Source organism: Prorops nasuta, unplaced genomic scaffold, assembly GCF_024137725.1.
Source record: "Prorops nasuta isolate Cenicafe-Biocafe unplaced genomic scaffold, Cenicafe_Pnas_1.2 PNAS00004, whole genome shotgun sequence".
In the NCBI taxonomy this organism is placed as follows: domain Eukaryota; kingdom Metazoa; phylum Arthropoda; class Insecta; order Hymenoptera; family Bethylidae; genus Prorops; species Prorops nasuta.
In genome coordinates, this window is record NW_027116801.1 from 5,175,370 (window position 1) to 5,202,775 (window position 27,406).

General features: G+C 42.6%; 1 protein-coding gene across 3 annotated transcripts; it reads right to left on the reverse strand.

The window, feature by feature from the left end:
- Positions 1–720: 720 nt before the first annotated feature.
- LOC136772520 (uncharacterized) lies at positions 721–26,503 on the reverse strand. 3 transcript variants are annotated; one of them, XM_066725562.1, is made up of 9 exons: positions 26,214–26,503; positions 25,942–26,077; positions 9,803–9,885; positions 4,976–5,220; positions 4,642–4,835; positions 4,328–4,450; positions 4,016–4,230; positions 3,331–3,720; positions 721–2,986 (listed from the first exon to the last, which is right to left on the reverse strand). In XM_066725562.1, exons 3-9 carry the CDS (start codon positions 9,845–9,847, stop codon positions 2,432–2,434), a joined length of 1,767 nt encoding a protein of 588 aa, XP_066581659.1. In that variant the 5' UTR covers positions 9,848–9,885; positions 25,942–26,077; positions 26,214–26,503; the 3' UTR covers positions 721–2,431. The 3 variants fall into 3 exon arrangements, with proteins under 3 accessions (XP_066581659.1, XP_066581658.1, XP_066581660.1); XM_066725561.1 differs by having other exon boundaries at positions 25,942–26,503; XM_066725563.1 differs by lacking the exons at positions 25,942–26,077; positions 26,214–26,503 and adding an exon at positions 14,795–14,842.
- Between the last annotated feature and the right edge of the window lie 903 nt (positions 26,504–27,406).

Below are 27,406 nucleotides of genomic sequence, written 5' to 3' on the forward strand. Positions count from 1 at the left end.
AATCATGTACCGAATAGACAATATTTTTTAACAGTAACATCATAGATTATTATAGCTTATTATACTGTGTCTATACAACTGTAATCGTGTGTACTCTACTAATAGATTAATTTTAAGACTTCTGGATTGTGTGCTGCGAATTATATTAGCAGTCTGTGAGAATGACCGTGCACGCATTGCGTTAATTGTAAGCAATGCGATAGTCAATAATAGTATACTATGCTGCAATGAAAAATCATGCAATAAATCTAACATAAATCTAACCTACCTTATTTGTTAATTTAATTTGTGCTAATTGTTTAATATGAAATATATTTAATCCTTTATTTTTGTTATGAATTTTTACGAAAAGAAGAATAATTATTAACCTTTTGTGTCATTCGACAAAATATTAACACTTGTATAACGAGCTTGATAATATTAATACCTGTGATATACCATTACTATCAACGCGATGACTGTACTGCTGTATTTGCTAAAACAAATAAAAAATAAATAGGAATGAAAAGTTCATATTTGGTGGAATTCTTCACCATCCTATGTAAATACATTTATTGACATAATCATTTATCTATGTTAATGAAGAAAAAGACATTCAATTATAGCGTCAAATTAAACTTTTGACCTCTTTTACAGTATAAAAATTAATCATTAATGCAAAAGAAAAAATAATGATGTTAGATAAGACAAAAATATCATTCATCTTTCGAGTTTCGACCAATTTTTAGTTAATTAAATTATTAAATTTCCACTTACATATATATATACTATATAATTTTCAATACTTTCTAAATTATCGTTACTGAACATAGGTATACAATACTTTATTTTTTACACGTGTACACGCAGGTATACTTATGCGATAAATACTAAACTTAAATACTAAAGCGTCTGGCAATTTGTATGTATTATTTAATATCAATAAATACTTGCCGTATAGCCACTGTCGTATCCCACGCTATGAAAATTTCACGAGGCAATATTTCAGCAAACGTGTTACGCGTTCGAGGTGTAGAAACATAAAACATATTTAAATTAAATAAGACATACAGTGGTTACATAGCGCCCATAAAAGATATACATATTCTTCTTTAGTAACGACAGCTTCTTTTCTTAAAGAATATAGTATATATATATTGCTCTATACACCTCTGATTGTTTTTTACGTATTTCCGGCATATCAGAAATGCAATTAATTCAATTCTGATAGTAGTTTGTTATCTAAGAATCATAAATAATAATAATATTTTCCTATTTGTCTACGGTTCTCCTTAAAAACAAAAGAAAAAGCGATAACGAGATAGTACGGTTATTACACTCGAACTTTCTCCAAGCCTCATGGGTTTGAGTAAAAATTTGAAGTGAAGACTATACTACTGATCGGTTCAATACAGAGACAGTTCAGGTATAGGTACTATACTTGTGCGCGATACAGCATTTACATGTGTATATACTTGTCCAGGATCAAGGAGACTGAGTTAGGAAAGGGTTGAAAAAAGAAAGGATCGGAAAGGGGGAGGGGGATGTACTTCGTTATAGAGCATTTTTCCAAAGAGGCCAGTGATATTCCTAAGTGAGCAAAAAGATCAGTGATTTTCATACGTCAGTTATAGTATAAATAAATATTTATACAAAAGAGTGTCACAGGAATAAAAAGAATATGATAATTGCCCTTCCGTAATTCTCAAAAATATTACTCTTAGTACTGTTACTGTAGTTAATATTAATTTTATAACGTAACGTTTAGGCCAAATCGCTATTTCACCATCTCCGAAATCTTATTCTTGTTTTCTTCTCTTATATATTACGTACAATCGTCCGAAGAAGAAAGTATGAAAGAATATAAAGAAAGCGTATTTGAAAATAGTTTCGCACAAAGCGATATCGTACTGATTCAGAATTATAGAATTATGTGTTAATGATATGCAATTAGGTGTCTTTTGTCAAGCGACACGAGTCTCTACGCGTAAAATAGAGAGCTCTCTTGCTTATACAGAAGCATTTCATAAATACACGTAGAACCATTACGGATTCCAGCGGATTTCATCGAGAGGAATCGGAATTACACTCCCTAATTATTCCCTAGTCACTATCGTTCTTCCTCGTACGATTTTAACGCGCTTACTATACTTTGTACAGTGTACTATTGCACATAGTCTCTTTCTCTCCCAATTTACCCAGCTTTCTCAATGATCATTACTCAGCTATATACTCTTCCTCCTTAAAACATACACACCCATTCACCCAAAGAACACCATTACAATTCCTGCCATTTTTGTTCGATAATAAAGACAACAATAACAACAAACAACAACATAAAAACACCGTTTATAATATTCCGAATTGCAACGAGTAATATTGAAAAATTCAAGGTGATCTAGTATAGTAGGGATTTCCTGGAAAGGAAAGGGGTTCAAAGGTGAGATTGGGATCAGCCTCTTTCGGGTTTATTCGTGACGACTGTGGTTTTTTGAATTTGATCAACGTGGTGAGGTCGAGAAGCACAGCGAACGCGTAGAAGTCCGTAAGGGAGCCAACCGTTGGTGGTCTGTACGACGCTTCCGTTTTTCCTGTTGCCACTGGCCACCTCGCGTTGAACCTGGAGACGATGCAACATGGCGCCTGCCACCAGCGCCGACACTACGGCGGATAGAGCAACTACGATGAAGAGGGCGCTGAAGCCTGGCATGGGCAAGCAGATGCCGTAGACGACCTCCTCGCGAATTCTTCCCTGGAAAACGGTCACGGCTTCCGCGTGTGTGTCTGGACTAAAAGCCAGGTCGGCCTCGGATATAACCTCGTAGATGCCGCTTACGCCGACGTCGGCACTCCGTACTTTCCGATCCGATACCACCATCGACCTCTTCCTCCTGGAACTCCCGGTGGTTAATGGCGTTACCGGAGTCACCGCGTCCTCCTCCAATTTCCTCGGTCCATAAGGAAACTGTTCGTGCTCGCCGTCGTATCTCGTCACTCTCGGTGGATCCTGCCAACGATCGATTGCTCATTTCAAAACGTCCAAGATAATCGCTTATATTACACATGTATAATTACGAAGATATACGTCTTATTTCATTTGTACCTTCAGGCATTTTTAGGGGATCAGGTTTACCCATTCCAGCGAGAGCATATCACCATTTTGCGCAAGTAAAATAATTTTCTTCGCTAATTTAAATTATCCTAGTCTACTAATCAAATGCATAATTTATTCTGTTATACATGGCCGATCGAAGATTATCTACTTGTCGAAGAATTAAAGTTTATGAGAAAATGGTGACGTTCTCTAACTGCAGAGAGTACTGATATCACATATACTATGTAGAGCGTTACCAAAAATGGGCGCGAAACATCGATTCCTTCCGGCCTATTATCGTTCTCATCGTGTTGTTCCATGACCGGGGCCGGTAACCGATTGCTCGTCTGTGCCTGGGCGTTCGGTACGGACTTTTGAATGTCGAGGAACTGGCTACCAATCGAGGTCATTTCGTCCCCATTTTGTATGATATCGTCGTACAGAGAACCATCGTTGTCTTCGTTATCGACTACGCTGCCACCGTTATTGTCCGTTTCCACCGCGTGGCTAACCGGACTTGCAGTACTGCTGCTGCTGCTTTGCGGGTACTGTGGTTGGATCAATTGGTCCTTACGCTCTTGAATATAATGCTCGACTGATCCGCTCAGTTGACAGTGGTCCAAACAACCATTTCGACATATCTCCACCTGGTGGCAGGAAATAATCAATTTACATTACAGTATAATCTGTATATATAACGAGACACTTGTGGCACTCCAGAGTTGGAACGTAAAAGTCCATCAACCCACATAACTTGAAGAGATGCAATTTTTTCACATATAGGACCACTTTGAACGAAAAATGTTGGAAAAATGTCCCGTGCAAAAAATCGACACTTCTCGTGGTTGAGAACTCTTAGGTTCTACCTATACGCTCTGAATCGTGTCAAGTGCATCAGTCTGTGTTATATATATTGGATTACTGGGGAGGTTCGGTGCATACCTTGCATTTAATATGAACGCTAAGGGCATCGGGAAACTTGAAGGCATGGAAGAAGGCGTAGGTAATGACGGTGGCTCGATCGTCGGATCCTCTGGCCTTGAGGAATCTACTGATCATCTTGGGCCTCAAAACGCAACCAAACTCGTCGCTGAGCTGTATCGTGTGGACACCCCCATCGGACGCCACGCATGATTTGACTCTCATGTCGAATTCACCTTTGCAAAAAGGAAGAAGATTCGCGTTAGCGTTTAACTCGTCGAGACAACGACGGGGACGCAAGTGTACCTTGAAAGTTCACACGGTGATCGTTACCTCGATAATCGTTAATGGCGACGACTAGCGTGAGCGTGGATCCAAGTGGGACGATCCCCGAGACGGGAGGTGCCCAGGGACCCTTGCCATGCTGAATTTCCATCCAACAGTCAACGTTGTCACCTAAAAAAACGTCCATTAACAATTATTACATCGCACGCTAACTCGACGATGCACGATTATGCGGATTATGTATATAATAAAGCGGCTGGTGGTAGAATTAAAACGCATGTCATACTCCTGCGGCTAACCGCAAAGGCCGCAGGCACGCCGCTTAATTTCACTTAGCGCTTTCTTGAAAATCCGCTGGATACCTCGGAAATCCAGCTGTATAACATCAAGGTCAGCGATGACCATGGGAGGTTTCGACGCCGTTTTCTCGTAATCGTTGAACCACTCGCATCTTAAGCGTTTGGCTTCGTCCCAGACCTCGAGCAAATCCTTGTCGTACTGAACGACAACGGTATTTTCGTAGAATTGACCATGCATGTCTGGTTTCGTGCCGCATCTGAAAGGTCGTTGCGATGGGTGCTTGAGATATTTAACTGCTTTCTCAAGGCTATTTTCTGCCTTTATGTATATATGTGTATTAAATAATGTATATTTTGAGTGTATACATATATATATATATATATATAGAGGAGGTACCTTGCATAAGCTATCCGGAAGGAGAAGAAGGTCTGGCCGGTGGACGGTGGAACGTAGACGCAGCGTGGATCAGCGTGCTGGCCCTTCGACGAAACGATACCTTCGAAGGGTTGCGAGAAGGAGAGGTGCACGTCCATATGGTCCTTCCCACACATAACCTCCAGCGATTGTATGGCCGGCATACCCTCCGGCCTTTCCAACGGCCAGATGTCGCTGTTGCTACTAACTTTCCTCAAGCCAACCATCTGAAAAGCAATTTCAACGTGTGCTTCAACCAATTTTCATCTTTCCTCGAAATTTCCCTATTCGCACAAAGGGGTGGAGCCATAAAAACTTCCACGTGCAAAACTGTCGTCGTCGAACACGTCTCTCTTTTCACCGACCAATGATTAATTTATGGACTATTCCCTCTTAGCTGAATAACTTGGGCGGGTCCAGAATTTTTAGACAAATATAAGAAACGAAGACTATATATATATATATATACAGTGAAATACAGTAGCCTAGGGCGAAGCACGAACGAGCGTTGTCGTTGCGGTTTAGTTTCTGCCAAAAGATTGAGGGAATTATGGCGAAGGCCATAATTTTCCCGTTTGCGGGGATCGATCGGTGATCGTCGTTAAATCCGTGGAAGAAAATTTTCTTCGGCTGCTCGCAGCGATCATACGTATATATGTACACGGGTTGCAGGTTGTACACCATATACCTATGCAAGTCTACTATATATATATATATATATATATATATATACCACTGACAACTACACCTCGCGTGTAAGCTGCAGGGTCTCGAGTGAAAAAAGTGGCAAAGGTTGAATCTGCCAAGTTTTCTTACGCAATTATTATTAACGAAAACGATTAGCGTAGATCGAGAGAATTGCCGCTGGTTGATTGCGAGGCGCGTTGCAGAAAAGTGGCAGCTTTAGCCGCGAGAGCGAGCGAGCGAGCGAGTCGTCATCGTCGTCTTCGGCGTCTTCGGCGGCAGCTTTGCGAGCATCGCCAGCCAGCAAGTAGCAGCACACCGCTTATTTCCTCGTTTACAGCGAAATGTGCCGGTAATACACCGGCATTACGTCTTTGACAGGCTGTTTAGTCGCGGGGAAAAAGCTACTCGCTATATCATTGGCCGCATCTAAAATGTGTTAACTGAAATGAAGTAAGCAATGTTGCTATCCAATCTGAAAAGCGTGGGAATCCACTAGTTATATCCGCGTCGTCGCCCGTTCCTCGACGTGTGTAACTAGCCATTTATGGTAAATAAAAGCCAAGATGGTCATTTGAATGATAATGCCATCCAGGGATTTGCATGAGATTTGAATAATCCGCGATGTCTCTGGTATTTATAGCCCTGTCCGCTATGTATATACGCACAGACGAATTTATTAAAGAAATCTTCGTGTTCCTATATGTAGCTAAATTGCTCGTTATACATGCAACTATTTGAATTTTATTGCTTGGAGAAGGCGAAACGAAAAATCTCTACCTCTCCACGTAATTAAGTTGTTTTTCTCGTTTTCTATATATCAACCTGCCCGTAAATTATCTCAAAGCTAGCGTGTTTGTCGCGGGATCGAGTATCGGTGTGATTCCTCATAGGACGCAGCGTCGAGTCTCGTCGAAAGAACCCCGGTGGGAGTTGAAATTTTCATAGTCGACGCACGATTCGCGCGCTCCTATACGTGACTCTCCGAGAAAATATGACACTCTTTTGCGCTACATACGTGCTGCTTTCCGCGTGTATATAAAATTTTCGAAAAATCTTGGCAATAAGAGGGAAAATATTCGCGCTGGCAATCTATATATATATATATATATATATATATCTTTGTAGTAACCGAAGGTTTCTCGAGTGATATAGACTGAATAAATATATATATATTACAGACCACTTTTTGTTTATTACATTCAATATATATACACACAAAGTCAGAGACTCGCGAGTTTACAGGGCTCCACGTTCTAATTGGTATTGCACTCTCGTGCGTGGAATACGGCGAAAGAATTACGGTAGCAGCTAGGCTGCGAAAACAATTCCTAGCAGACCGACAAAATATCTACATATTAAGGCAGTCTGGAAAAAGTTGCGCCGATGGAAGGAAGGTTTCTAGAAATGACGCGTCCCGTATACGTCGGCGCGGCATGCGAGGTAAGTTAAGGTAAGGTTAGGCTGCAGACTGGAGGAGGATCGAGGGATCGCGCGGTCGACTGTGGAGAGGCACACCAAGAGCGAGCTATGGGTGCGCGTATGTATGCACCGATGGTGGAGAAGAGGCCCCAGCACCGGTGCAGGCACCATCAGCAGCAGTCCTCCTGCAGCACCACGCTATAGAAACTAGCGTAGCGCACACGCGTCCCTACGCGGCGGCGGTCTACGGTGTATATACATACGTGCCAGGCGCGTATACGTGCAGGTATCGCGTGGAAGAAGGTGTTCCTTCTGTAACTCCTGATGCAACGCAACGCTGTAACGGGAGAGGCGTCTTTACCGCTGCATTAACGGTCGACGTTTTTCGCGCAAGTGAAAACAAGTTTCTGCGCCCGTACAATCGCGCACTGTTAAATGACAACGTTTCATTAGAAATGATTACGCACCTGGCGCGGCTGTTGAGACAACGCCACGCCACGAGTCGCGATACGGACGCCGAGGACTCGGATCGGTGTACGAGACGCGACGGAACCCTTCCAGCGTCCCGATACATGCACAATTTTCTCCTCGGTCCGTCGCGAAACGCTGACCTCGAGGGGAACTCGTAAGGATCTATAGATATCCATCTTTGTCTCGCTTGCCGGCATTGACGAAGTTTTTAATGAACGGCCGCAGTACAGATGCTCGTTGCATTCAAGAGGATCCTTTGAAAGAGCAACAGATGCTGGTGAGAATCAAGGTTTTCGTGTCGATGTTGGATGACGCACCGGCTTAAAAATCGGCGAGACCACTCGAAACCACCTGCTACGCTCTTTCTGTGTGCAATTCATTTTCCTATTTCTCTCTCTCTCTCTCTCTCTCTCTCTCTCGACCCCTCGCGCGCCAAACTATATATTTCTCTTTCAAGTTCTGCTTCGCTGCTTCTAACTGAAATCGGTTTTTCCTTAAAGCGAGAAACACACGGGGGATTCTCAGTCTCGTCTCTTTGACTCGGAATGCTAATGCCTGTCGGTGCATGCGCTGCAATTGTGCGGTGCACGCGTGTCACGAGAAAAGCAACGTTTCCTGTGCGTATATATAATAGGGACACGAATGCGATTCTCCGAGTTACAACGTCCATGACAATATTGCAAGTGGGTTTATTAACCAACGCGATATAATTCTCTCACGAAAATTATCATTTTCCAGATGAGATCAAAGACACCGAATAAGCATCGCTGAATCGACGCTTCCCTAATTGAGTCGTTTCCTTTGAAAATCGAATGACTACGCTTTTTACGATACTTTTGTTCACCATAGCTTCCGCGAAGGAACATTTCTATCCCAGAATTACAATTATTAACCAATTTTTGTTTAAAACTCAACTGCGTTACTTGCAAATTAAACGGTTGGTGTATCGATAACAGGAAGAGTTTGGCGAAGAATTATATGGCTTCTGAGATTGTGGCAATTAAAAACAAGTCGCGATATAAACTCCAATGGATTCTATAATTGCAGTTTCTGTTCGTTGGAAAGAGGAAAGTTGCGTCTGCTGATCCGAAGATAAAGCTGCAGCGAGAAGAAAGGGAAATATAGCGGAGGAATCGAGAGAATGACACGCGGGATAATGGCTGGGGATCGGAAAATACCGTTCAATCATGCCAGTGGGTCTTTTCACCAGTTTATATACATTGGCATAAGTTTGCACAAGTATCGTCTGTACATCATTAATATAACAATTAAGGAGAAACCTTTGATGAATCGAGCAAGGTAATAACCTTTCAATGATTTCCTTAAAACTTTACAGACTCTATACGTAATGATAAAAACAATAAAGCTAAAATCTGCTTCTTCTAGGTTCTTTTGCTAAAATTAGCTTCTTTTATCTACAGTTCGAGATCGAGAAAGGGGATCCCGCGAATTAAAAGGAGAGTGGATTGAGCACAGTGAATGAAAAGCAGTCTGAGTCGGAAGAAGCAGAGGAGCTTGTTTCCTGCTAAAGGCCGGAGGGGTCCGTTGCTTGTAATGCGCAGTGATAGCCAGTGAATAATGCGTTGTTGGGCCTCCCGTGCGTCGTGCGGGCCCTAAGAAACGCCTAACGGTACGTGTAGTATAGCTACGCGAAAAGCCGCACGAAGAGACTGACGTACATACCACCCGCAGCGTCATCGCATTGTCATCTTGCACGTTCCGCTCCCACTCGTTACGGACCTCCACCTTCGCTCGAGATATTCCACTCGAAAACCCATTTTGCATCATCCAACTTGTATAATATATAATAGTCCATCATCGAGATCCGAATATCATCGTTATTCACCAAAGCCAACGGGACATCGACTCGTAAATTATTCTTCGATTAAAGCACAATCCGGATCCTCTCTCTAACTTGAAATTATCGTCAGGCTAAAGACAGTAATCATCTCACCGATATATATACTATATTGCTGATATATTATGGTTGAGTGGTTTTCGACAACTGTTGGGTCGTGAGATGCGGAATCATTGGAATATGTGTACAGTGAATGATTGGAAGGTACCGTAAGAACAAGAGAGTGCGGGAGGTATATGCTATAATACTTTATTGTGTGTATATATATATATATATATATAGACGAGGTTAGAAAAAGTACTAGTTGTTTATTCGTATGGATGTAATCTTAGAACGTTGTTATATATACAAACGTTGAGTATTCGTCAACTCACCATATAGATCAGCATGCGTAGCAACTTCCACACCCCTGGTGGCATCCTGGAAGTTCCAGCCTCTCACGCTGAAACACGCTTCCCTGAAAGACAAACGATCTGGTTAGATGTCTCGCATTAATTCCTTCGAGCCACGCGCGGCAATACGGTCACAGAGCCGGATCTATTTTAATTTATCCGAGCAGCATGGTCCGCCGAGCAAATTAACTGAACACTGTCCGCCGGGTCGCGCTTCGAATCCCAAGGAGGTCTCGAAATTGGCTCGCTTTTCCACACACGCGAACTTCACCGAATCAGGATACGAGTCGCAATTGATATTTTTCCACCGCATGATTGACAGGGACTATCGCGCATCGATAAATTATTAAGCTCCTTCTCCTTATTTTCTTATTCATGAAAATTTCTCCAAATTTATTATAGGTGCTGCAAGACTCTTTTAAATATTGAAAAAATTGTTCAGCTTGAAAAATAACATGTTGATTACGCAGTAATGAATCAAATTGATTGATATATCGAATATATTAGTATAATAATGAAATTATTTATTGTGTACTATATATATATATATATATATATATATATCAATAATTTTTGTTAGTGTTGTACCGAAAAAATGTTTAATTGCTTGGCAATTTTTCTGCTGGGAATTCTTCCAACAACTTTTTATTCCAAAAAGTCAAACCTCACCGAATTCACGAATCTCGAATGATACATTTTCAGCGCATGATTGACGGGTAACAACCGCGATATTAATAAACGATTAAGCTCCGTCTCTTAAACTCGCTCGTGAGAATTTCTCAAATTACATTACGCGCTGCGAGACTCTTTCGATATACGAACAGAAATTCAAGCTGTGAACCAGTTTCGTCGAACGTTACACGGGCAATTAAACAATCGACCGTAATTATATATTCCTATGCAGCTAATTAAAATCTGCCTGCGAAAGCTGCGGACATAAATCTCTCCTAATCACACGCTAAGAGAATGGAACCCTCGAACACCGATTTGTTTCGCATAATTAAATAAATATCTTCATACCAGCGAGAGCCTAACGAGCCGCGGATGAATTTAAAGATTGTAATAAGTAGAGTTTATGTGGTTCCGCGGGAGTAGAATAGGACAGCCTTCAGTTTCTTTATTATCATACTTTACGATTTTCCACAGTTTGGAACGTGCGTGTCTCTCAGCTATTCTTATTATTATATAAACGTGCGAGTTTTGTCAGCTGAAATTCCTGAGATTTGACAAGAGAGGGTGTAATGTCGGGTGCTCTTATTTCCTGTTGAATTACAATCCTGCACTATATATATATATATAGAGAGAGAGAGAGAGAGAGAGATAATTATCAGTGTAGATAATTCACGACGAACCGTGGCACATAGAGGTCAGGGTCGGTGCTCGGCGGATGCTTTAGTCGACTGTAAACAGCTACGACTGATTGGAATCTGCGCTTCTCGGAACAGTCAAGAAAACAATTTCCGCTGCTAGTCTCTGTTTCGTATGGCGGATAATTCCTTCATAAGAAAAACTGCATTCCTATATCGCGATCGATAAGGCTGCGGGACACGGACGAGTCGAGTAAAAAATCACTGGATTCGGAGAATTGGTAAGCGAGCCTGTCGAGCGATGTATCTGAAAGTTTGAGAATTAGTATGATCGTGGTCGCGCGCGCGGGCGCGCGTTATAGGTGCGTAATGGACGAAAGATGCTGACTAACCGGAAATTGCTTTGCGGTTGCTGTTTACATCCAGAAAGGGAGAGCAGCTGACCCGCATCCGTTTTTGCACCTATTTACTCGGCTTATCTTATTGGCATCGGCGTGAGAACCGATGCACAGCGAGCTTCGCTTCTATGCGAATCGATCTGTATAACTAATACCGTATATGTGCTATATGTATATATATGTACGTAGGTCGTCCCCGTTCTCGCGCGATCAAACGAAACGGGCAAACGATCGACAAAAAAATAGCAAGAGTGAAAAAGCACGCGGAAGAACTCAACGGGATAAGAAGCGACGAAAGTTTCCCGGCAAAAAGCACGGATAAAAGCACCGAATGAAGTTTAGCAAAATGCTCGAGTGAAAGTTTCTAAGCCGAGCTCCAGGGGCAAAAAGTTGGAGAAAATGTTCCGGGGTAAAAAGCATCGGGGAAAAAAGAAAGAAATTCAGACAAAGTTTAGGGCCAAAGTCTACCATGAAGAAGCTTATTGTTAGGCGGTCTACGGTCAACAGTCATTTTCTCTTAGTGCATCGAACAAGTGGATATATACAGGACGACTGGTAGAATCTGTAATATTTAGGTTGGAAGCTATGAGTATCGTCAATCGCCATAAAGGGAAATTGAATTACGAACTTAAGAGGAGCAAAATACTCCATCAACGTGATGTGGAAGCTTATTGAGGATGAATCTAATGTGTGGGTTAAATTAATGATGGGTAAGAAAACAATAATAGGAAGCTTATTGTTTAGTGGTCTGTGGTAAATAATCATTAGACGACTGGTAGAATCCGCGTAGTATTTGAGTTCTAAGCTATTAGTATTGTTAATTGTTAAAAGGAAATTCAATTCAGAATTTTCAAGGGATGAAATATTCCATTCAAGGTGATATCGTAGATTGTTGAGGGATAATCTAATGCGTTATCGATGAAATTAATGATGCATAAGAATACGAGGATAAGAAGATTATTGTTAGGTAATTTGTATGATCAACGGTCATTGTCTATATGATTGTATCGTGCAAGTAGATACAGACCACAGAAAATTCCACTATAAGAATTTTCATCGAGCAATATATTCGAACACCATGATATTAAGCTTGCTTTTGAGAGAAAATCTAACGCGTTGAGGAAATTAATGACGATTGAGTAGACAATAATAAGAAGCTTATTGTTGGGTGGTCTACGGTCAACGTTCATTTTATACTGCTGTATCGAGCAAGAAGATACAGGACGACTGTTGTAACTTGGATTTTTTTTCTTCTTAAAAGCTATGCGTATATATATATATATATATATATATATATATTCACTTGCTAAAAGGAAATCGTATTTAGAACTTTCCGAGGTTTAATTATTCGACTGTGTTGAGAGAAAATCTAACGCGTTGGTAAAATTAATGATGGATAAGAATAGAAAAATTAAAAGCTTATTTTTAGTCGGTCTATTGTCAACGGTCGTTTTCTACTTCTGTATTCAGTAAGTAGATACAAGAAAATTAGTAGGACTTGCAGAGTTATTCTTGATAAAGAAATTAATCAATGATATTCAACTAAATTTTTATCAAAAGCATTGTTTATTAACAATTGCTTTTAAAATCTATAAGTAGCTATATATATATATATATATATATAAATAAATGTAAAGTCAGTCAATATTTCTCATATTAACAACAAGAAAAATTGATCAAACTTGATAGATTCTTTACTTGGTTAAATTTTTCAATAAACAAGACCAAATGTTTAAACATATATATGTATATTCCCTTTAAATAAGAAATAACAAATGCATATCAGGTAACATTTTTTCAACTCGTTATAATGTCAGTCAACGACGATATGAGCCATGCGTGTCATCGACTACCGAAAGGAAATCAAATTAAGAATTTCCTCGGATCGAAGTTCCCATAACAAACGTGACGTCGAAGGAAGCCAGTAGCGAGAAAATCTAACACGATAGCGAAATCGAGGATGGATATAAGAAGACAAGAATAACATTCCGCGAACGCGAGAAAAATCGACAAGTTATGTAGTGCGAATGGTTATGCGGTAGCTCGCGTTCAATACCGATTTATTCAGGCTCGTTCGCGGCTCATTAGCTCCGCCGAGTTTTTGTCGTATGAAACGCATCGATGAGCCGTCGCTTTCTTGCGCTGACGATGATGATTGATTTTCATGCGCGATATCATCGCTCCGATTGATACGGTTTCGCTCAGAATCTTCCAGCGCGTAACGGTCATTAGCTATATATATTATATATGCATATTTCATATCTAATCGCGGTGGAAATCGCTCTGTTGAACCACCAATCTGTCATTGAGAAATTACAATTTGTTCAATGGAAAGGAGCAGTGGAGTAAATGATATTCTCCGCTAATCTCGGAAAATGATCGAGTGGCTATATATACCGAAACTATTTTTCGTAATATTCCTTCTCAAAGATATTCGTATCGTTTTCAACGAAGCTTATCGAGGCTGTGAATGGAGCGTCGACTATTTATTGTGGCAATAATTTAATCCATGGTGGATAATTGATACTAATCAGTGGAGAAGCGAGCTTGGAGGGTGTTTAGTCTTGTATCGAGAGAGGGAGAGCCGAAGAGGAGAGACAGGGACAATGATGGCAAATAAGACAGTGTACTCCAACGACTACCTAGCTGGTACGATCATTAAAATCGACTAGACAATTTACTAGAATGCTAGAGAGAGAGAGAGAGAGAGAGAGAGAGAGAGAGAGAGAGCAACAGTTAACTAGTGGTGCATGCTATAGGAGAAGAGAAGGGAGGATTGCAAGGATAGTTAATTCTTGAATGCTACTGCTGCGACTCTTGGATTTTACGCTCTTAACATTCCGAAGCATAACTAATTAATGCACTCGGTCGAGCGGGGAACCGAGCGACGAACAATTATACCACTGATTGGTTAATGGCTCGTGGCTCATACTGGAGAGCTGTGCATGTTCTGCTGTGGAAAGATACATTGGAAGAGGAAACCAATCGGTTTAATTCTCTCGCCAATCAGAAGTGATTAGTTTTGTCATCACGAGTATAGTAATAGTTATTATTTAACCGTATATCAAATTTTATCATTTTTACCTCAAACTAATTAGAAGCCAAATGACGTTTTAAATGTCGTATATATTTCAGATGAGTAAATTTATTGGAAATTAGTCTGAGGATTTTTCGCGAACCTTAGCGCTTTCCTATATGGGAGCCAATTTTCAGTTGTCATTCCTTTATATATACAGAGAGAAAGAGAGAGAGATACTATATATATTTACTGTTTCTTCAATTTCGATTGGAAAGTATGCGGCGTCGCAATAATTCTTGCTCGTCGGGAAGAAATATGTCCATCATAAATGTATGGGTCGAGGCGTCGAGTAAACAGGCGAGTTACCGTCGAGATCCTATATATGGTATAGCGAGAGGGTCTCTGAAAATAAATAAGAAGACTGTATGGGAAGATCTTATAAAGAGTCGTATGAAAACTTTATATCTGGCGTACAATGGGTCCTGACAGCTTCTATGGATAAAGCCAGCTACGAATGGTAGTGGTTCGCCCCTGACAATACAAACACATGTAATGGTATATATACATATATATACCTATATAACGTAGCTTCCAATGCACGAATACTATTTACCCCATTGTAGCAAATGCATTATTTGCATGATTCTGCATTCGGTTAATTCGAAATGGCCAGTTTGCAGTTAACGAGCGATCGAGCTTTCGAGATTTCGAACTCGTGACCGCAAGCAGGAGTCGGCGAATGTACAAGATGCACGAGACGCTGCAATTGTGTGGTATAATTGTACAACGATTTTCCATATATACAGGGTCAGCCACTTAAAACGCCCCAGAACATAGACGCAAAAAACATGTACTTACGTGATTATAAAAGAAAATCAATTTTTCCATCGGTCCTTTTAATATTATTTGCATTCAAGGGAGTGTTATGCAAAATATGTCTCAACAGCTAATACTGAAATAAACAAAAGTTCCCTTACATGCATCTTCTAGAATATTCCAAATGTCGGACTCGGGTTGTACCACTAAATGTCCTCCAGAGCGTAGAAGTATATAAAAATTCATTTATCTTTATAACCATAAAAAATACTTTCACAAAATTAATATAAAAGAAATGGATATCTTTCACATTTACAAGGATAAACGAACGTTTACTTTCACGTTTTTCAGCAAATTGTCAGATACACCCTGTATACATATCAAAACGATCTTCTTGAATCGCGTGTGCATTATAGTTGGAAGATTGGCGGAGTGGTTGAATAGGGAGGACACTATATAGACGTAGGTACGTATATAGGTATATATATATATATATACGCGTGTTGGTAACGGTGTCTCTGAGTGGAGAGCTAAGGCCATGCAGACTGCGATAGATCCCACGCTAATAATTCCTCTTGGCTCCATTCCACGAAGGTTTAATGTGACAGAGCATGTCCACACACGAGTCGAGTCTTTCCGCGTGAGCTCGGGATGTCAACCCCCCCCGAGTACAGGAGGGTCGAGTCTCTTCCTCCTTCTGTCTCTTCAACATTTCATCCCCCCTCCTCCGATGCAGCACACCGGGCCGGCCGACTCTGTTAGACGGCGATTTGTCTTTGCGACTACGTGCATCGCAGTACCAAATCAATGTCTGCATCATTTATGGCAAAGGACGACTCGCTCTCTCTGAGTTTCTGATGTCTCGTACGCCGCGTGGTGATTCTACTTCTTCAGCCGTAATAGCCATTAGCTTTATCGACGGGCTAAAGGTTGAAAGGTATTTCGTGTATGCCGTGTATTCGCGTGTTTACTTTTCGTTTTATCAATGGAGCAACGGCCAGGAATGATGTCCCTCTCCTTTATTAAAGGCCCTTCCACGAACTGGAGCTTTCCACTGCGGGGCCCGACATAGTCTGGATAAGCGGAATTCTCAGTGTCAATAAAAAATACATTTGTGACTCAATTCTCACTGGTATCGTTCCAGCAGAAAATATATATATATATCGACGAAACATCGGCAGCTTTTTTTACTGCTATATTCTCTCTCATTCTGGATTTAACGAGGTTTCATTAATTGACCGCAAGGGCCTCGTGTTATTTTTAGCGATCCGCTTGTGAATAAGCGGAATCTTTCGATTCACTGGTTCGCCATTCACCGATTTACCACTATATTATATATATATATTCTCTGCCTATATCGTATATCGGTATCGTATAATGATAGAAAAATTCCACGAGCGAGATATATTGACATTTGTAGCGCGGAAGGCCCGTGTATGGAAATTATACCGAAGATCCGGTGCGGTTTCGCGGTGTTAAGCGGCTCTTTGGCTTTTACGAAGGTGCGCAGTTCCGAGAAATCTATAAAGCTTATCTCGACGGCCGTCGCGCATTAAACGGGCCGAAGGAGCCGCGGGAAACGACGAAGACAGCTACAGAGCCAGCTGAGAGCGAGGAGTGAGAAGAAGAAGAAGAAGAAGAGGAGGAGGAGGAGGAAGGGGCAAGAAGAAGAAGGGCGAAACCCGAAGAAGCTGGACCGCTAACGCTATCTTGACCCGTTTCCTCGTCCGATACCAACCTTTCGCGCAATTTTTCAACCCGAACCCGCAATTAACACTCTGCAGAATTCGGCCCTCCTTCGGCCTGTCAAGCATTTCTCCCCTTATCGCTAACCGGAAGTAACGCACCACGCTATTTTTCTCACTTTCGATAAATACCCTCAATTATAAACTATTATATCAAGAAAATGTGTCTAGAAAAATATAATAATAAACTTTAAGCAGCGCGAAGAAATGTTGAAGAAATTTCTTCCTCGGTCAATTCCTCTCTGTCGGTCCCAGGTGTTATTCATGACGGTTCCCACGAAGCTGTTCATGCATCGAGATCACTTCGATTCTTTCCATTTTCGATAAAGATATTCTAGATTATAAATTATTACGTAACAAATAAATCCAGAAGGATAAAATAAAAGAAAAATGTAAATAACGTGAAAAAACGTTGAACAGATCCCCCCCACCCCCCATCGTACGTCTTCCTCTCTGTCGGTCTCAGGTGTGATTCATGCCGGTTCCCACAACTGTTGAACCGTCAAAAATTCCAATAATTCATTAGCGCTGGTCGAGTCCGTTAGTCCTCGCGGATTTACATAGGATCGGATGGCGAGCCAGTGCCATATTTATTCAGAACATTAGTAGCGTGCTAGTAAATGCCAAAATCCGACTATTGACTTTGGAGCTTCGGCTGGAGACGAAAAATTGCGCGTAAATTATTCGTGGAATGCACGCTTCGGGTATTAGAGGGATAGAAGTTGTCTCGCAGCGACATTGGAAACTTGTAAGTCATTAGTGCACGTAAAGAGAGTCGCGCGCGCGTAATTTGTAAGCGTCGACGCGCGTATATATTAGCGAACGGTAATTTGTAGAATAAAAAATACACGTGGCGGATTGGTGAAGCTAATAATATTCGAGCGAGCGAAGAGATGAGATTCGCGAATGAGCGAGAAGATTGCTCGAGGAATATTCCTGTGGGAAGCGGAAGTTGGCCTCTTTTCATTGATGATTCTTGAAAATGGCTCAACGGCATTGATATATATATATATATATATATATATATACATATATAAGGAAGGAAAGTATGGGTGCTGCGCAGCGTAGCGTGATCGGGAAGTCGTTTCTTTCAATGAAAGCGGCCGCGTGCGTGTCGCCGCATCGCCGAGCGCTACGTAGGAATTTATCGCTGGGCAAATCGCGCGCGGTACGCGTCGGCTGCTCAAAAAACAAGCACGAATCCGAGAGGAGTCCGAGGTATAGCAGTAGACGTAATTGATTTTACGATGCATCCCAGGAGGACTGAGATCTCGATCGGTTATGTTAATGCAACCCGATCACCGTCATCGCGACGACCAGCAATTATCGCGTGCGGAACACTCGTCCCACGTGTTGCCACGCCACGCCACGCCACGCCATGCCGAGTAAAATATGAGCCATGACTGAAGTAGGCAACTAGGCAAGGCGCGCGGACGTAAACGTATTTATCGTTTGTTTACAGACTCACTTCTCCTATACTTCTATATGTATATGTGCACGTGGTGAGACCATTTGTAACGTCCTACAACTGCGACGTAAATATTTCTTTGTCTATACGTTATTTTAAGAATTGGTGTTTTTTCAAATCTAAAAAACTTTGTGTATAAGGTTGGGATTGTTCAAAATTATACAAGTGGGAGTTAAGTGAGAATGCAACGTGTAATGCTACACGTGACAAATAATAAGGAATTAATCGAAGAAAATGAACATTTTTATTTGTAATTTTGAAGATTGTTTATTACACGAGGCTTAGGTGATTCAAGGTAAAACTCTACAAGTGTTATCAATTTTCGTCCTATACCTTTGCCAATACGAGTACAAAGAAGCTTTGAAAAGGTTCCTTGAAAAAATCGACACTCCTCATAGTCTGCGAGATATTTTCTTAGGTCTATGCTTGTTGAATGACTTGGGACGTGTTAAAAGTGCCTCACCCTGTGTATATATATACTCGTACTCTTACGGTATACTTGAACGGTACGCGCTAAAAGCACCTATATTTCCATTACGAACAAAGCTATAGAAAAACGGATGCAATTTATCCCCTTCGCGGGCTTTGACAAATTTTACAACGCGTACCGAGACATAAAATCGAGAAAAATTGGTACAGCAGCTTGCAATAAATATGAAAATGTTTACGCGAGTACACAATGGATCGGTGTGTACACGCTAGGTGATAGACAGAGGCTCCTGAATACGTGGATGTGCTCGGTCGGTCGTGCGAACTGCGAAAGCCAAGAAAACGCGGAGCCACCGAGTGCCTCGAGGAAGAAGCGAAGATTGCGAAGAACCGAGGAGGCGACGAAGGAGAAGCAACAGCTTGAATGGAAGGTTCGCCAGTATACGTGTTTACGCGCGAGTACGACTAACGAGTCACGCTCTACGAATGGCCTACGTAATTAACGTACGGACCCTCCCTTTCCGTCTGTGCTTCCCCACACACAGTTCCTTGCAAAGTTCCGAGTTCCATCCCGTTATTATTATTTTCCACTGCCCTTCACACTCTTGCGTCTACCTCCACTCGTTAAACAATCTCTGTTCTTCGGACAATTTCAAATGAGAAATGGATGAATAGGATTTCAGACTCGGTTTTGGGTTTTGCTTAAGCACAACAAAACTAAATCAAATTTTTCATGAAAAAATGGAATTGGAGTTGAAAATTAAAGTTTTTTCTTTGACTAAATCAGAGTAATAATTGGTTAGAAATTAGCCTTTTAGGCCTGGTTTTGTGTACTTTGGTAGAATTTAACCTTAAGCAAGGGCGTATATTTTTATCCAAAGAAATACCATATACAGGGTGTACCATTTAAAATGAGTCAATACTCGTCGACATGAAATTTTACATAAAAATAGAATCACTCGTATATTATTATTAGTCTGAAATTCAGTAAAAAATTAGGTTTTGAAACCTATAATGTTGTCTGATTAGGTAAAAACTAATCTGTAGAAAATTTAGAGCGCGAGTAAGCCGACGCTACTGTACTCGTCTTAACCTCCTGTTTACTGTTGTCCAATGAGTAAGATTTATGATAGGCGCTAGCCTGTCGAAACCGCCAAGGAACCAACTGTCCTTGCCGAGACTCAGTCAGTTCGTCACTGCCCATCCTATGTATCAGATCGAAATAAAATTGCTATGAGTTAAATATGGACTTTGTCTTCTTCTCCATTCGACTCCCATAATATATAAATCGCTACAAATCCAATACTCAATCGCATTTTAACAAACAAAAAAAATACTATACATTGTGGCTTTTAAATTTTAGATCGAAATAAGATCGTTCGTTTATCATTAATCTCTCAAATGCGGTAGAGAATTAAGCTTTGAGATCCGGCTGTTATCCGATTAGGCGAGAACTAGCCGAAAATCAGGCTTTATTTTTCGAGAGAGGCATTGATTAATGCGGATTAAATTACTCTCTCGATCAGCAGCCTCGCATTGCTCTCCTCCGAGCATATCCGTGCAGATCCATTGTGCGAACTTTGGATCTATGTATGTTTACCAGCCCGACGACTAATAAATATCGCTCAAGACAATCTCAATTCCCATGATCGAGTTAGTCCTGAGTCACGCTCGCTGAACAAGCGGCACAATTATAAAGTGTAGACACTCCGTTAGCGGGCTCGAACTCTTTTAACTCTCTGGGGCCCCGCATTATCTCCCTTGGAAATCTCATTTGATTCGTTTGAAACGATTGATTAATACTGATTAAATTTTACAATTTGCCACGCCCGCGCTGTTTTCTCCTCTATGACAAACCAATTGTCCATCAATTAAGCTTATAACTCGAAAAATCTCTTTATTTTCACTGGCCAAAGTATGTCTGTGTGGAAAAAATTGGGTCGTGCGCGTTTTATGGCCTGGCATTCCGTGTACATATATATATATATATATATACATACACACACATAGCACGGGAAGCGCACGAGACCGTAATTGCTCGTTTTTCAAATCATCATTATATCCATTCGCTAAGAATATTAATAGCCAGCGCTTATTCATACGTCTGTGCGCAGAGACGCACTGTTACACCACAGTCGTGCGGTCATTATGGTCACCATTACGGATGAAAGTACTGATTCAGCGGTCGTCATTATGATACGGCGGATCATTTTTTTAGAGCACCACCTCGTATATATTCGTCATTTATTAACCCCTCCCTGACAAGCCTCGAGATTAATTTTTCCAATGGTCTCAATAACGACAAACTGGGTCGAGTCCAAATCTCGATTGAATTTCTCTCGCAACGGATTTGAATGCGCCACGTAATTACTTTATATATTCTCCGGTGGATCGCGTGTTCCTTCGCCATAAAACTGCAATCGTTCCATATCTTCCGTCGGCCACACGAAAAACTGCTCCGGGATAATTAGCCGTGCGGTATAAGATTTAGAATATGGTCAGTAGGATGACCGGGTAATGCAGGCCATAGTGCGAATTTCTGCAGAAACATTCGACAGTGGTGAAACCTGCCCGAGGAGCAGTGGTATCCCTTGGTCCTAACCGGTTGCGACTACGCATTGAAATATGCCACGAATATAATCGCGAACGAATTCCACGCTGCCGTGTGTGTCCGGAACTTGACCGAATATTTCGAGAATTCGCTTCGTGCTCGGATAAGAGATTCTTCCTTCGCGATCATTTATGGAATTTGTCGCTTCGACGAACCTGTCCTCGCCCCAAAAATCTTCTCACTTCAAACTGCGTTAAACTGTATCGATGGGTGGAAAGCAGAGGTATGCAATTGTCACTTGTTTGTAGACTCTCTCTCTCTCTAATATGGATGTATATAGGGTCTGTCGGTTAAAACACCTCAAAGCATGCACGCAAGAAAATTCGTTAATGTTTATTTTACGTAACTGCATTAACGAAATGAACATTTTTCACAAGACCTTTTGCAATGTAAATTTTAAAAGGTTTTGAAAAAATAATATACAAAACTTTGTTATACCTCTTATAGTTACAAAGAGAGCGAAAGATAAACGTCTTCTTGTTCTATGCTCCAGAGAAGGTGCTTCGAGTGGCGGTCTTTGTGTAGGATTAATTTAATACGTTCCACAGTATAAAAGCATAGACGTAAGTAAATATTACCTAGTTAACTAAAAAAAGTATCAATTTTTCCCAGGAAGCACTTTCGAAGCTCCTTTCTATTTGAATAAAACCAAATCTCCTGTGAGGAATTAAGTTTTCTTTATAGATAAAACATTATAAAAAATCTAATTTTCATTTTCTAACCCTGTGGCATCTCAAGCGCCTCATCTATACAAACAATCTAAATGCACTCGACAGTTTCGCCGTAATAAATTCACAAAAATATAGTCTAACGTTGCAACGTTTGTTTTGTACTAGACGGATTGCGTCATTAGGAACCAGGATGGAAATAAAAGATGCACTATACTTATAATATAGGTCCAATCCCTATCTCCTTACAAGCTACTAATCGATTAGCCAGCTACTAAAAGTATCCGGTCGATTTCTCATCGAGTTAAAGCCAGCTCGTTGGTTTAAGAGTAATTAGAGCTGCACGATGCAGTTCTCGCTGCGAAAATATAATTAGTATATACGCGCGCAGGAAAATCCTATAAAATATACTCGGGACAAGAGCAAGGCGGAGGAGCTAGCCTTATCCGAAAATTACACAAGAGCCTTCGAGGTCGATGGCGCATGTATATATCGTTGGGATTAATTGGGGAACTAGAGGGGGTGCGTATCTCATCTCGTGGAATATTTGGTGGGTAGGAACGATTATGCAATATTATCATTATAATTCGATTGCAGTGTTGTGCAGGGAGCAAAAATCGATCGGTGGTTGGGAGTGGAGGCTTTGCTCCGTGCATGGCGCGGCCGCTCTGCAGAGTCTCGGTTGGTCCCTGGGTATATATATATACCATACACACGGTGTGTATAAATCCGTCCTGGCAACTAATGTCAATTTGCGAAGAATTACGGGGCAAGCGAATGCAAAATTATGTCGGGCGTGATTCTCGCGACAGTGCGAGGAGGTTGAATGCCCCGCGACATGTACGGATTAGTGTTCGTAGCAACGTAATCGTATGCCTGGTGAATATTTCATGAAGCGCGGAAAAAAGAGAGACGACACCTGTTCGAAAACCGTTAGCGTACTCCTTTTGCCCAGCGAGCCCGGCGCGGCGCAACGGCCAGGGCAAACGAACGTTCGGTGCTTATTTCGATGCAAATTTAAAAAGAATCCCGCGGCGCGCGGGCGAACGCGGCTTTTGCCACGAGAATGTGCGTATATACACGAATGCAAGAGCTCGCGCTTCCTCTTTAACAGAAGCCTTGCCCTTAACATCTTAATTTATTCTATGTCCATTAATTTCCATGCTTCGCGCCATCCAACTAAATCCGTTGATCAATTGCGATTCCTCGCGGGAATCTTTAATTGTCCTTATCGCTGCTCGGACAGGGGGCGTCGCTATTTATAAATATACGTGTGTGTGTTAATCGATGACCTATACCACTTTCCACGATGCACTCGTGTCCAACGATCGACATTTATCTGAATTCAGAAACACTTTGCCATCCTACCGAGTCTATTAAGATTTTACTATTGCGATATATACGTGTGTTATATATATATCTCCCGAGTCGTAGCGAGAGCAACGATAATTCATATATATATAGTGTATAATTTAGAACCCGCAGCTTATATTATTGCAGTGGAATCTTATTAGTTTAGTCTCGGAGTGCTTGTGGTACCTAGCGATAAAAATTAGTTATAGAGTGCATGGGGCGGTGATAAGCTAGTGGCGAGGAAAAATAGAGTGATAAATTGGGTAATAATATAATTGATCGGATATCTTCCAATGAACATTGGTATCGATTAATCAGTTGTGACTGTATTCGTCTAATTTATCGCCAATGTTGATTAGAGTCTTATATTGAAATTATTCGGAAGCTCGTATGTATATAGATAAGCGAAATGAGTTTCTAATGTGTATAGCTACAGGTGCCCAGAGGTGTAGGCCTCGTCACACTGTTGATTTTTCGATCGTCGTAGGGTCGTTCAAAGGCCACTGGTGCGTGCATCAATCGAGAGTTTGAAACGTAGGGATGGAAGCGAGGGGGGGGGGGGGGGGGTAGACGCATAATTATAAATGGTCGGTCCATCAATGACGTTACAAGTCACTCACGCGATACATTGACGAAGAATAATCAGCTGGCTCTTTACGCAAAAAGAAGTCAGCTGTGCCTGCGGATAATGAAGTGTTGAAATTGATTGAGGAAAAATCTAAAAAAAAAAGAGTCTAGCGACAATTTTTGCTCGTTTTTCTTCGAGAGGCGAAGGGAGGATAGAAAGGTGATTGGTCGGTTTCTGGGACGATTTGGCATGGTTCGCCGTGAATCGAAGCGGGGCCGGTGTTTCGAGTTAACGAGCATAGGTGGAGAGGGGGGGGGGGGGAGGAGGAGTAGGAGGATCAATCGAAGAAGCAAAATCAGCAAGAGCCGGCGGGTTCCTCGCGACAGCGATGAGTTTCGGTAGGCGTAGAGAGAGAGAGAGAGAAGGAGGGAGCGAGAGAGTGGAGTGACGGTGGAGGGGGAGGGGGGGGGGGGTAGAGAAAACGCGCGAGAGAGAAACGAGGGACCGCCAACTGGAATGCGTGCAGCGCTAACTCTCGGTGTCCCAGGATCCTCATCGGGGCTGCCGGAGGCACCGAAAAGAGACAAAACTCGCGATCCGTGAGAGACGAGAGACAAGAATGAAGCTGGCAGGGAGAGAGGGGAGGGGGTAAGCAGGGATGAAAAGAAGAGTCGGTGGGCCGCGGGAACGGGTCGAGAGAAGAAAAAGAGAGGATGCAGGAGTCCGAAGCACGTGGAGCTCACGGAGCACATTGCGCTCGGCGCGGCGGCACGAAAATTTCGTGAGGCCTCCTTGCCTCCTCCCGACCAACCGCATTCCCTCCCCACTCAGATTTACTCGTAGCAGAACCTTATCCGCCGGCTCTCTTCTGTCTCGCCAATCTCTCCTTTAAACTTCCAAAACTTCCCTCAACCCCCTCGACAACAATTTTCCGTCATCGTCCTCGTTTGTCACTCCCCCCCCCCCTCCCCCTCTCCCTGTCTCCTTAATCCTTTTCACTCCTCGTCACTCAACTTCACTCATCCCTCGTTTCGTGTGTATTTTGGCAAAATATATATATATATATATATATATATATATATATGTACACACATATATATGTATATATATACAATATCTCCAATTTATCTCGAAGGTACCGAAGCAACGACTTTTTGTTCGAGCTAAAGTTTATTGATCTTTCGAGCAAACGTCGTCGTTTCTTGTTTTTTTTATGCTCTTCTCCTTGTGATCATTCCATTTTCGACTTTTTTTTTTCGCTGTACAGCGCTGAGTTTGCAGGATGTTAATATAAAGCTACGTGTTGGGATTGGCGTCATAAATCATTGCGGCGAATCGATTTATGTGAATTTATATTAATTACTGTGATTGCCAGGCTAAAACTTCCTTAATCTCGCTTGAGAAGTTGGCCGTGATGCTGGGCCCCGACGCAATTTATCAGTTGGTCGGATCAAGGCTAAGTTTACCGGTTCGCCAACGGTAACGTAACAAATGACGTAACGACGAGAAAACGAAACTGTCTCGCCTTGGTGGATCTCAATGACAGAACGGAAATGAAGCTGCGAGAAATTTGAAGTATAATTTAAATGGGGGGATTACGAGCGGGTATACAAAGTTTGAGGTGAGAGAAAAAAAGGGGAAAAAGAGCGAGGAAGAAGAAGACGAAGACGAAGAGGAGGAGGAGGAGGAGGAGGAGGAGGAGGAAGAAGAAGAAGAAGAAGAAGAAAAATGAATCTCACCTCGCGAAGGCGATGTATCTGCGTCGTCGCCACGTGTTAGCTGTTGCAAGGTGGGTCCGCGTGCCGCATCCCGGCAGCGTTATCGTCTTGTCAGAATCTGTCTTGGATGATCTCGGTGCTTCCCACGGGACTTTTCCTGGCGCACGCAAAGGCGAACGATGCAAATTATACTCGACACTGTATATGTGTGGGAGGAAGAGGGTGGGAAAATAGTTGGAAAAAAGATGGACACTGGAAGCTGCGAGCGGCGTGGCTCACTTTGCACAAATCACCTGGCTGACCTCCTTATCGGCGTTTACCTTGACGCGACATCGCGTCAGTGGCCGGACGGGTCGCGTCGCGCCGCCGCCGGCTACCAACCAAATTCTCCCCCCTTTGGCGAACGAGCGCGGTTCGCACCGGCTTGCGCGGAACCCCTCGAAGATCCAATGGAAAATACGGTGCAGAAGAAAAAATCGTTCGCTCGCTTGCAGAGTTAGCCAAGGAAAAGTGTCTCTTCGCGCTCGCGAGGAATGGACGAATGACGATGATCCGCACACGGGAGATCTCCCTCGGGACGCAACCAATGGACTATCGTCTCGAGGACGTTTTGCCGTCTCTCTGCCGTTTTCCCGGTGCGACGAAACGAGCCTCGTGCACCGTTCGGTACCGTCGCGAGCAAGATATTCCGCCGACTGATAACCTGGCGTCTACTTAGCTCCGGTGAGCGCCCCTTGCCGAACTAACTCCCTACGTGCGACAGGTGTTTCAGGAGTGGGAATAAGAGAGGATGGCGCGCGGAGGGGACTGGGGCTTTGCTGTGGCCGTTCCGTGGCACATTGTACGCACTGGCCGGGTCCGACAGTGAGGCAGTGAGCTGCCAGCCAGCCAGCCAGCCTGCCATGCCATGCCGCGCGCGGAGCAGACCGAGAGGGCAACGACACCAGCCAAGCGCGATCGCCGCCGCGCCGCTTCGTCTTCCCTGCTCCGGCTGCTCCTGCCTGCCTGCCTGCTTACCTTGCCTATACGTTTCCCGTCAGCTACCATTCCACCACCACCCCCCCCCCTCCCCCTCCTCCACGCGATATCCAACTCGCTCGAAACCTTCTCCGCGCGCACGAGCCTTTACCGAAATATTACAGAATTCCTCGCTTCCGGCTCGAGACCGAACCGATACTGTGTTTTCTATGATGGATTCGTAGATATGTATGTATACGTACGCCAATGCACCTCCCATATTATTGGACCAGTTTTTCCTGGAGATCGAGTCTTTCGATCCATGACCAGGGCTAAGCGAGGCTGGATTCTTCGGGAATGCTGCCGGGCTAAAAAACAGACATTTTCCGTTTTCCAGATCGCGCTAAAAACCAGATGCAATCTCCCGGTTCGTGTTCCGAGAAGGATCGGGGTCGCGGGTCCAGCAGAAGCCGATGGAGCGAGGCGGGGCCAGACCAGACGAGCTGCAACGTCCTCGTCGTCGTCGGAG

Coding starts and splice junctions, on each gene's coding strand:
- LOC136772520 (XM_066725562.1), bottom strand. CDS start 9,847: ATGCCACCAGGGGTGTGGAAGTTGCTACGCATGCTGATCTATATG. Junction 5,221..9,802: donor TACGCATGCTGATCTATATG/GTGAGTTGACGA, acceptor ATTGCTTTTCAG/ATGGTTGGCTTGAGGAAAGT. Junction 4,836..4,975: donor TTCCGGATAGCTTATGCAAG/GTACCTCCTCTA, acceptor ACGACCTTTCAG/ATGCGGCACGAAACCAGACA.